General features: G+C 57.9%; 1 protein-coding gene and 1 long non-coding RNA gene across 2 annotated transcripts; both read left to right on the top strand.

Moving 5' to 3' along the window:
* Nucleotides 1-222: 222 nt before the first annotated feature.
* Nucleotides 223-1,342, top strand: LOC137466995 (uncharacterized; the record flags this gene model as incomplete). Its single annotated transcript, XM_068178574.1, has 4 exons — nucleotides 223-360; nucleotides 593-769; nucleotides 895-1,106; nucleotides 1,225-1,342. Coding segments are annotated over 4 exons (645 nt in total), but the record flags the coding sequence as incomplete, so codon positions are not given.
* Nucleotides 1,343-8,825: 7,483 nt separating this feature from the next.
* LOC137466997 (uncharacterized) lies at nucleotides 8,826-9,770 on the top strand. Its single transcript, XR_010995363.1, has 3 exons — nucleotides 8,826-8,971; nucleotides 9,229-9,376; nucleotides 9,584-9,770. It is a non-coding gene; the product is annotated as an uncharacterized lncRNA (long non-coding RNA).
* The last annotated feature ends 96 nt before the right edge of the window (nucleotides 9,771-9,866 follow it).

The following is a 9,866-nucleotide window of genomic DNA, read 5'->3' as shown; positions in this document are numbered from 1 at the left end:
AGCAGGGAGGACCCGTGTTGGGATCTTCCCTTCCTGGCATTCCTTGTGGAGGTGAGCCTGTTGGCCAGTGCTGCCTCGCTGAGCTGCCTCCCAGCTCTCTGCCCTCTCGTAGCCACAGCTGCCAGGACGGTGCCCACGCCCTGTGCTGCTGCCTGGGCCCAGCCCTGTGCGGTTCTGGGCTCCTGCCGGCCGGGTCCCCTGTCACTGCCCTGTGCCTTTCAGGTCCTCCAGCGCCTAGACTTGAGTAAATGTGGTGGCAGCGTCCTGAGGATCACGTCAAGGTACCTTCAGGGTGAATGCAGTCAGAGGCGTCGCCTGGCGCTCAGAGGCCTCGTGGTGCCCAGCAAGGATCCCTCGATGGTGAGAAGGGGGCAGCGGCTGAAGCTGCGCTGGGCAAAGCAGCCCCTTGGGCTGGCAGGGCTTCAGGAGCTGAGGCAGCTGCTGCCAGCTCTCCTGCCTCACCTGCCCCGCTGCTTTGGGACAGGCCTTTGGCCTGTGGGCCCTGCAGCAGCAGGGTGGGGCTGCAGAGCCAGGGCGGTGTTGGCCGTGCAGCCGTCCATGGCTTTCCAGCACAGCCTTGTGTTCCACACAGGCCAGTAGGATGCGCAATGTATCTCAAAGCCTTCTGGGGCTGCTGGGTGATGCAGATGGAGAGGTGGTCAGCATGAGCCTCCATGTGTTCACGAACATGCTCCAGCACAAACACATCGTGGTATCCAGCACCACTGCTCCGAAGCTGGCTGAGGCACTCCTTCTGCTCTTTGACCACGTAAGGCTCTGCATCCTGAGCCGCAGGCATCGGGTGCTTCCCAGAAACTTTGTGCCCTGTGGATTTTCAGGCCATTGCCCAGGTGGGCCTGGAGTAGCTGGTGTAGGTCTTTTCTTTTCCTCTAGGACAACAGCCACGTGCAGTTGCTCTCCATTCAACTCTTCCGTACAGTGATGGAATCAGTAGTGGATGAGGGAAAAAAGCCCCTGAAGACAATTGTGAACAGGAACCTGTACGCACTTTTAATCTACTGTCATGATGAGAACTGTCACGTGGCAAAGGTGAGCATTCCTATGATGCTGGGAGGGGGCTCGGCTGCCTCCTGCCCTGGCGCCTGGTGGGCTTCAGCCTCCTCCAGGCCTTGGCACAGGGACACAGGTCCATGGGCTTTGTGGCCATCTCTGGGTCTCTGCTGCTCTCCAGGCCTCTCGGGAAACACTGCTTTGTGCGGCCAGGTTCCTGGAGAGGAGGAATCTCGAGCAGCTGGTGGAGAAGGGGAATCTGTGGAAGTTCGCTGAGGTCCTGGTAAGGACGGCCTGGAAGCCCCAGGCTCAGCCTGGAGAAGCCCCCTGAGCGCGGTGCTGGGTGTGTGGGCTGGCAGCTGTGCCCCTGCCCGGTGCTGCACCCAGAGGCCGCGCGGGCTCTTCTCCAGGCTCCCGTGGGCCCCAGCCGGGTGCCGATGGAGCCCCGGCCCAGCGGGGCTGCGGGGCGGCCCCGTGGCTCCCCGGGCAGCAGCCGGCCCTCTGCCGCCTCCAGAGCCCGGCGCCAGCGGCTGCTGGCCGGGCCTCGGGGCTGTGCGGGCAGGGGAGGCCGGGACAGGGCGCAGGGAGCGCCCGGCCCAGGGGCCGAGCCCGCGCCAACCCTTCCCTCCTGCCGCTCTCTCCAGCTGGAAGAGGACAGGAGCCGAGTGGCCGAGCTCCTGCGCCGGGCCCTGCCCTACCTGCAGAGCCCACAGGAGCCCCTGCGAGAGGCGGCCGTCAGGTTCATGGGTGAGCCACGAGCCCGGGCTCCCTCCCCGCCCCGCCTCAGCTCGGCCCCAGCCGCGGCTGCTGCCCCGGCAGCGCCATCCGGGCCCGGCGCCGTGGAGCCCCGCCTGGCCTCGGCGCTGCTGCCGCCCTCCGGCAGCCGTGCCCTGGGGCGGCAGCGTGCGGCAAGGGCCCGGGCTGAGCCCTGCCGGGCCACCAGGGCGTGTGGCCACAGGGCTGGCAGCGCCGCTGGCAGGGAGCTGTGCCGCTGGGGCCAAGATGAACTCTTTGTTCTCAGAGATGGCCGGCTTTCCCATGATGAGGGGGCAGCAGGAAGAGCTCCCCGCCCTCAGTCAGGGTGAGTGAGGGCAGCGGGCTGTCAGCGGGGGTTGGCGGGGGGAGAGCTGCATTGCTTGGGCAGGGAGTGGGAATTTCTGCCCCAGCTCTGGCGGGTTTCACTCCCTGTGTGGAGGAGAGGTGGCGTGGGCAGAGCACACAGGGATTTCAGGGACATGGGTGGAATTTGTGGCCAGCAGCTTGCTGCTGACCTGTTGCCAACACCTCTCTCTTGGCCTTGGCAATTGTTGGGGGAGGTGGCCGTGGCAGAACGGTCTCCTCAGGTCACTGCAGATCCAGGCTCTGACCATGGCTCTCTTGCTCTCTGTTCCAGGCCTTCAGTCTCCAAAGAATAATACCACCCCATCCTGCTCTGACATTGAAATTCAAGCCCAGTTAGGCCTAGAAGATGAAGAAATTGGGTTGCTTTCTGGATCCGGTGAACCAGTGCCCCAAGAGCAGCACCAGGAGACACTGAAGAGGACACCACCTCCCATTGCCACTGGGGCTCCAGGCACAGCTGATGATTGATACAGCTGAGCCTCTGGGAAGCTCACATGGCTTCAGCCCTCTCCCTGCCTGTAGATATAGCTCCCTCCCTCCAGCCCTCACACACTGTCCATCCACTTTTTCCCCTCCATTCTCCCTCCATTTTCACAGCTCCATCTCACCAGCCCTCAGATCATGCCCATTCCTGTGTTTTCCTTCCGCTTTTCCTTTTGACAGCTCCATAATGCAAGCCCTCAGCCCTGCCCATTCCCTTTTTTCCCCTCCCAGCTCGTCCCTTAGTTTCATTTTCCATTAATAAAGAGTTTGGCTTCTTCACTTTGCCTCCATCTCTGTGGAGCTGAAGCGACGCAAATCCCGAGCCCTGGGGCACACAGGCCCCTGCTGCCGTCCTTTTCCATGCCATGGTTTGTGCACACACACAGAGGAACGAGGGCAGATCAGGCTGGAAAGGTGCCTGTGCTGAAATTCCACAAGGCTGTGGAGCTGCAGATCTTGCTGAGCACCCTGGAGCCCCTGGAATTTGGAAGAGCCAACCTGAGTATGCTCTGAACCCAGCTGTGAGGGATTCCATGGCAAGCATCCACAGAGGGCAAAGGAGCTTGGAATGCTGGAAATTTTCAAGAATAGCTTCCTGAAAGCACAGCAGTGCTCCATCCCTGTACAGGATGAGGAAGAGGGCAGAACCAGCGACCATCCGGGCTTAACAGGGAGCTTTGGGTGTGCCTGAGGGCAAATGAAGCAGCAGCGCGGTGCCCGAGACTCGGACGCGCGACCGTGCCAGTGCCTGGAGCGCTGTCAGGCAGTGCCGGGATCCTGGGTGTGGTTCTGGTCCCCACAAGTGAGGAATGGCAGCCCCAGGCTCAGAGCCAGTCAGAAAGCCAACCAAGTGAGCCCACAGGGAGGGCGCCCTTCCAGTTTCTCTTGGGCATGGCCGCAAAACAGCCCCTGCTGCTTCTTCCTCCGCCTGTGTTTGGGGTGTGCTGGTGGCAGAGGCAGCCAGGTTGGACTCTGCTTTCCAAAGCCTGTTGGGAGCAGGCATGAAAAACACTGCGTGCTGGAAGGTGCTGGCAAGAGCATCCCGTGGGAACAGGGCTCTGGTCTGTGGCCGGGAACAGCCTGGTTTTGGTGCCGTGAGCGCAGGCAGGAGTTGAGGCAGCTGAAGAGGTGTAGGAATATAAAAAGGTAAAAGACACTTTCCAAAGCTGAGAAAGGCTGGGAAATTTCTACACCTTCTGAGAAAGCTAGGAAGTTAAGAACCAAGTGAATACATTGATATTTATCATAAGGAACAAGAAAGAACAAGAACGTATTGATAGCTCAAGATGTGGAAAGTCCTAGATATATGCTTTGCAAAGATAGAACAAGTTTCCATCTTAAAGAACGAATTATTGTGTATTGTTTGAGGTTCATAGAAGTCCTTTTTGTTTATGTTAAACCCACGTGGGTCCTTTTCTAATTGCTTAGAGTATAACGACTTTACACCTTTTCTTTTATGCTGTTGGTTCAAAGAATGGGTATAAAAAGGCTTTGCATGGGCTGCCATCTTGTCTGTGATCTGTGTTTGCATGGGTGTTGTCATTTTCCTGTGCCTCTTGCTTTTTGCTTGTATGATGCAGACAGATAATAAATCACAAGTCTGCAAGCAGTCAGGGTCCCGTCCCATTTGTGAGACACGCACTGATCCGGCAGAAAGAGGCAGCGAGCAGCCCGTGTTTGTAGAAGGCCTGGGGCTGCACGTCTGAGCCTCCACCTGGAAACACACTTGGGGGAATACGAGCTAGAGCTGGAGTGCCTGTCCTGAAAGGACCTGAAGTCTTTCAGCCTTGCCAGCGTTTCTTGAGGGTGTGTTGGTGTTCCCCAGAAAAGCTGCACGTTTGGGGAAACGCCTTTGGAGGAAAGGGGCTTGCTTCTCAAGGAAAGTGCTTCCCAGGGAGCTCCCAGTGAGGTAGGTGCGAGTATCCCCCTTTGGCTCTCTGTGCTCCTTTCAGTCCTTGAAGGCCCATTGCACTTGGCAGAGGGGCAGGAAGAAGGCTGTGAAGAGCAGGTTTGGCATCCACCTGGACCTGCCGAGACCAAGCCAAGCACCTGCAGCAGGATGTGTTACCCCCCTTTGGACAGAGGTGCGAGCAGAACCGTCTCTGTCCCGCTGTGAGCCCCAAAGCTCTCTGTGGAAGCTGTGAATGAAAAGGCCTTTACACACACCCTTTTCACATCTTCCCTGTCTGCTGTTGTCCCAGATCGAAAAAAGCAAGATGTATTCTATTTGCCATCTGTATGGCAGTTGTCTTGTGTGAAGTGGGCAGTTGTTCCTTATCTCTTCCACAATCAATCCTCCCTCCGGAAAGACATCTGCTGATAGTGGGCCACTGCAAGACTGAAAAGAACTGTAACATGCCATTGTGAGATGCTCCGCCCAGAGGGAGGAGCCAAGCATCCCTACCTGCATGTATGGTCTTGAACTTCTGGCCCAGGAGCACAGCTATTTCTGCGCTGGATTTTCCCAGAGGAACAGCTGCCTCTTCCACTGCCTCTTCAGAGGAAGACTGCACCCTTTTCCACAAGATCACTTCTCCAACAGAACCACACCTGACACTCCGGGAGGACTGCAGCCACAATTCCAATTGGACTGCTACCAACACCCTGTCCACCAGGGTGTCAGGTTGTATTCTGACTCTGTCTGTGTTGTTTTAGTTCACTGCATTGTGTATTTTATCTGTTATTTTCTTCCCTAAGAAAGAACTGGTATTCCTGCTCCCATATTTTTGCCTGGGAGCTCCCCTTAATTTCAAACTTGGAACAATTCAGAGGGAAGAGGTCTACATTTTTCCATTTCAGGGGAGGTTGCTGCCTTCCTTAGCAGACACCTGTCTTTCCAAACCAAGACAGCTGGGTTTCAGCTCTTGGCAATATGCATTTGCCTCCTGCTTGGAGGGAGCTGCTGTGGCCCAGGGCCAGCACAGAGCTGGGCTGGGTGGGCCAGGCAGCGTGGAGAGTCTTGGCTGATCTTGGTGCGTGCCTGGCCTCAGAAAGGCTTGGAAGGTTTGCCTCCCAAAGTGTCCTGCTCATTGGCTCTCCCTGTGCATCTTGGAGAGCACAAGGTGGGCATTTCTGGCAGCTGGGCATCAGCAGGCCTTACAATGGGGGCGTGTTGTGGAGCGAGCCCAGCTGAGGTACCCTGAGAGGAGCCCAGTGCTCCTTGCTCCTCTCTGCTGACACGGGAGCGTCTGTCTGCTTTCGGGATGGCCCTGGCTGCGTGAGGGGTGCTACGTGGACACGAGACAGCCGGTCCTGTCCCGCTGGGTCCCAGCAGTGCCTCGCAGCAGTCCTGCATCCACGTCAGGATGCTGGCCAAGAGAGGTCCTGGCAGCTGAGGCAGCTGATTTTAAGCTTGTGCAGATACACACAGGGGATGGCCAACAGTGTTCCCTCAGGGTACAGCAGTCCTGAGGGGCCTCCCCAGAGCTGCCTGATGCCGCCCACTCCCTGTGGCACCAGTTGCTTTCCTGTGGAATGTTCTACCTGCCCCAAGAGCACAGAGGGAGCTGGAAAAAGAGCTTGCCAGGCTGCTCTCAATCCTTTACCAGCAGCCCTGGCTGAGTGGAGAAGTCCGAGCTGAGCGCAGATGTGCCAATGGAAAAGCCGTGCACAGGAAGGCTCGGTGGGAAGGATGAGCCAGGATCCATAGGCCTGGCAGCCTGAGCTTGCTGCCAGGGAATTCCTCGGAGAAGATCCTTCAGAGTGCCATTCCACGGCACATGCAGGGAACCAGGGGGTCTGCTGGATGGTGGGAAAGCTTTGAGGAGGGACGGGGACAGCTGGGGGTCCTGGCGGGCTGTTGAGGGCTTCTCTGCGGGTGTTTGCGGGGGGTTGGTTTTGGGGGACGTGTTGGGGAAGGAGTTGTCTGGAAGGTGAGAGTTCTAGGCTGGAATTTGAATCAGCTTGAAGGCAGCATTTGTGGTTTAGCGCTGCTTTGCTTATGGAGGGCAGAAGGAATATCTGTGACTATTTCCGTTCATGGTCCTGATTCTCCTGCAGGGAACAAGATGGGAGAGCTGTACTTTATTGGCCACTTAGATATCTCTACTGGGGTGGATGAGCCCTTTTTCCATCTACTCATTTGTTTGGGCTACTTTTGTAACACTTAATGGACTTTCAATCCTTGAGAGCTTTTATTCCTTAAGAGAATGACGATATTATCATCCCTTCATTGAAAACCATTTGCACACCAAAGAATGGTCTTCTTTTTGCCTCTGTATAGTGCTATGTTTCCAGAGTGACTTTCAATGGAATGTGTTAAGGCAAACGAGTTGCTGCTTTTAGATGGGAACAAACTTCCAAATCATTCACATTCCCCAGCAATCTCTATTAATTTCAGAAGTTTGCAAATTTTGGAACTACTCCAGGGGCCCAATGAGAAGTAAAGCCTTCCTGAATTGAGGATTCTTAAATGGCCTGATCCCGCAGAGCAGGGCAGGGTGTGCTGATGGTTTGAGCTGCTCCTAAAGATCCTGTTGGGCTGTCTTAGACACCTGGGGCCAGGGATTCCTTCCAACCTTGGCCACTTAGGGTGGGCTGGGGGCGGCCCCACAGCAGGTGGCAACAGTGTGTGCAAGGGCCCTTTGTGACACGCTGCAGCACAGTCACCATGGCATGGAACGGGACAAGGTGTCCAAGGGCCCTGCCTTTGTGACACGTGGGGACATAGGAGCTGGCGGTGACAAGAGCACGCCACAGTGCTCGGAGCAGGCGACGGGACAGGACGGGACAGAGCGGTGTCGTGAGGAGCCCCCGCACAGCGCGCTCGTTTGTGTCTGACCCGGAGCTTTCCCGAGGCGTTATTCCTACAGGTGACCTCGTGGCAGGACGTCGGGACTTGGCAGCCCGTGGCCTTCCCGAGGCTTTTCTTTTGCAGGTGCCCGCGTAGCCAGACTGAGGGAATTGGCGACCACAATCCTTAACGAGGAGTCTCCTGTCATTGTGGCAGGAGCCCTCCAGACCAGAGTGCAGGACTTGCTGTCCTGCAGCCTTGCTGAGGTTTCTCTGTCTCAGGTGCCTTCAAGGCACAACTACACAACTTGTTGACTCAGAACATCACCCTGCCATCTTCCTTGAAGGTGCCCTCAAGGTCATACTCTGGCATGGCAAACAGATTTCTCAGTGTGTTCAAAGTGTTCAGGAAGAAAAAAAAGGAAGACCCTGGAGCTGCCCCAGCACAACAGCATGAAGAACTGGAGCAGTTCCAGCCACCGCAGGATGGTGAGTTGCAGAGCTGGGCCACAGGGCTGATGGCTGCAGCCAGCTTGGCCCCATCCCATCCCATCCCATCCCATCCCATCCCATCCCATCCCATCCCATCCCATCCCATCCCCTGGGGACATGCCCATGGACAGGATGGAAGAGCGGCCGGGCAGACACCCTGCAGTGGCCGTGCTCCATCCCCTGGGGCATCCCTGGCTGCCCCTGCTTGGGGAGCGCGGGGCTGGGCTGTGTTCTCCGGCCTCTCCCGCAGCCCCTCAGCTCTGGCTGCGCTCGCTCTTTGCCAGGTGCAGCCCTGGACCGGACACAAGAGCAGGAACCCAGCCGTGGCCGCTTCCGCAGAAGCCTGAAGGTACCAGCAGCCATCCCCACCTGGGCTGGGCCTGCTGTCACTGCTCAGCCGAGCACCACGCTTGGAGCACTCCATGGAACACTCCGGGCTTCCCTGTCCTTTGTTCTCCTGCAGATGTTCCGGAAGTTCCTGCGCATTCGGCAGAGAAAGACCGGCAGCACAGCAGCTGAGGGCCCAGCCAAGCCTGACTCGGGGCTGACCGAGCTCCAGGCTGAGCCTGATGTCAGCCCGGATTCGGCTGAGCGCTCAGAAGACTCTGACGCCTCAGCGACTGAAACCTGGGCAAAGGCTCTTAGCTCGTCAATGACTGAGGTTGTGGCCATCACAAACAGGGACAATGAAGAGACTCAGGGCCTTACAAATACTGACACCACACCTGCTCCCATTCTGATTCAGGAACTCATATTCAACTATTTCAAGGAACCTAGTGTTTCTGCTCACAAGCAGCAGGTAAACAGCCTGGCTCCACACCTGGAGGCCAGCCGGGATCGCGTGTCCCCTCAAGCCAGGGTCTCTGGGCCCCCTCAGGCTTTGAGGCCAGCACAGTGTGGTGGGAAGGGAAGCACTTCTTGGGGGAAGCTGGGGAAGTTGCTCCCTTGAACAGTGCTCCAAGTCTTCCCTATGCCTCCTCCAGGTGCCAGCCAAGGTGAAGAACATCCACCAGAGTCTCGTCACCTACGTCTCTGTGGATGCCAGGCTGCAAATTGACCTTGTGAGGCTGGCTGAAGAACACCCTGCTGACGTGGTGCTGACCCTCCTGCGCTGTGCCCCAACGTGTGACAGGTACAGGGCCCACGAGCCTGGAGAGCTCAGGGCTCAGCAGCCTTTAGGGCCCGTGGCCCTGCACAGCCTGTCCCATGGGGTCTGCCAGACAGGCAGAGAGGCCCAGGACCCTCGGGCCCCTCTGTTTCCTGAGCCTGCTGCCAGTGCTCCTTCCCTGCCCTTCAGGGCTCCAGGGCTCTGTCACCTGGGCCCCCACAGCTGCACAGGGCATGGTGCTGTGACTGACATGGCCCTGACACAGAGCTCTGATCCCACAGAGCTGCTGCAGTGCTGTGGAGAGCCATAGGCTCATCGGGACCAGCAGTGGAGAAAGTGCTGTCAACACTGCTCTGTGTGATGGAGGACTGGCCTCTGACCAGAATGTGCACCTCTGATGGGGACAACAAGGACATTTTTTCCCTGGCTGTGAGTTTCTGGAACTGGCCTTTGCTCACCCCCAGGTCGCCTCTCCAGCAGCTCTCCATCCTCTCCACGCCGCAGGCGCTGGGCTGAAACCTGGGCTCGGGGCAGGCTCAGGGGGCACCAGGCCTTCTGCTCCCCTGCGTCTGCCCTTGGGCCCTGCCCCATGGACACCTCGGCACTGAGCCCTGCCTTGGGCTGCTTCTCTTGCAGGCAACTCTGGTGATCTGGGTGATTGTCCAGGTGCCTGAGTGCCACGAGGCATTGATCCTTTATTCCTCCCGCCTGTTTGTGGCACTGCTCTTCCATGTTGTCATCACCACACAGCAGATGCCACCAGAGGAAGTTGATAACTTCTGGAGAGCATGCCAGGAGGAACACCGCCTTCCCAGCAAGCCCAACAGGTCCCCGTCCTCCTGTCCTTCCCGTGCCCTTGTGGCCAGCGCCAGTGCTCCCAGTGTGACCTGGGCTTTTCTCTGCACACAGGTTTGCCGTG

This window comes from Anomalospiza imberbis, unplaced genomic scaffold, assembly GCF_031753505.1.
Source record: "Anomalospiza imberbis isolate Cuckoo-Finch-1a 21T00152 unplaced genomic scaffold, ASM3175350v1 scaffold_492, whole genome shotgun sequence".
Taxonomy (NCBI): domain Eukaryota; kingdom Metazoa; phylum Chordata; class Aves; order Passeriformes; family Viduidae; genus Anomalospiza; species Anomalospiza imberbis.
Note: the sequence above shows the minus strand (reverse complement) of the source record. Positions and strands in the feature narration are given on the sequence as shown.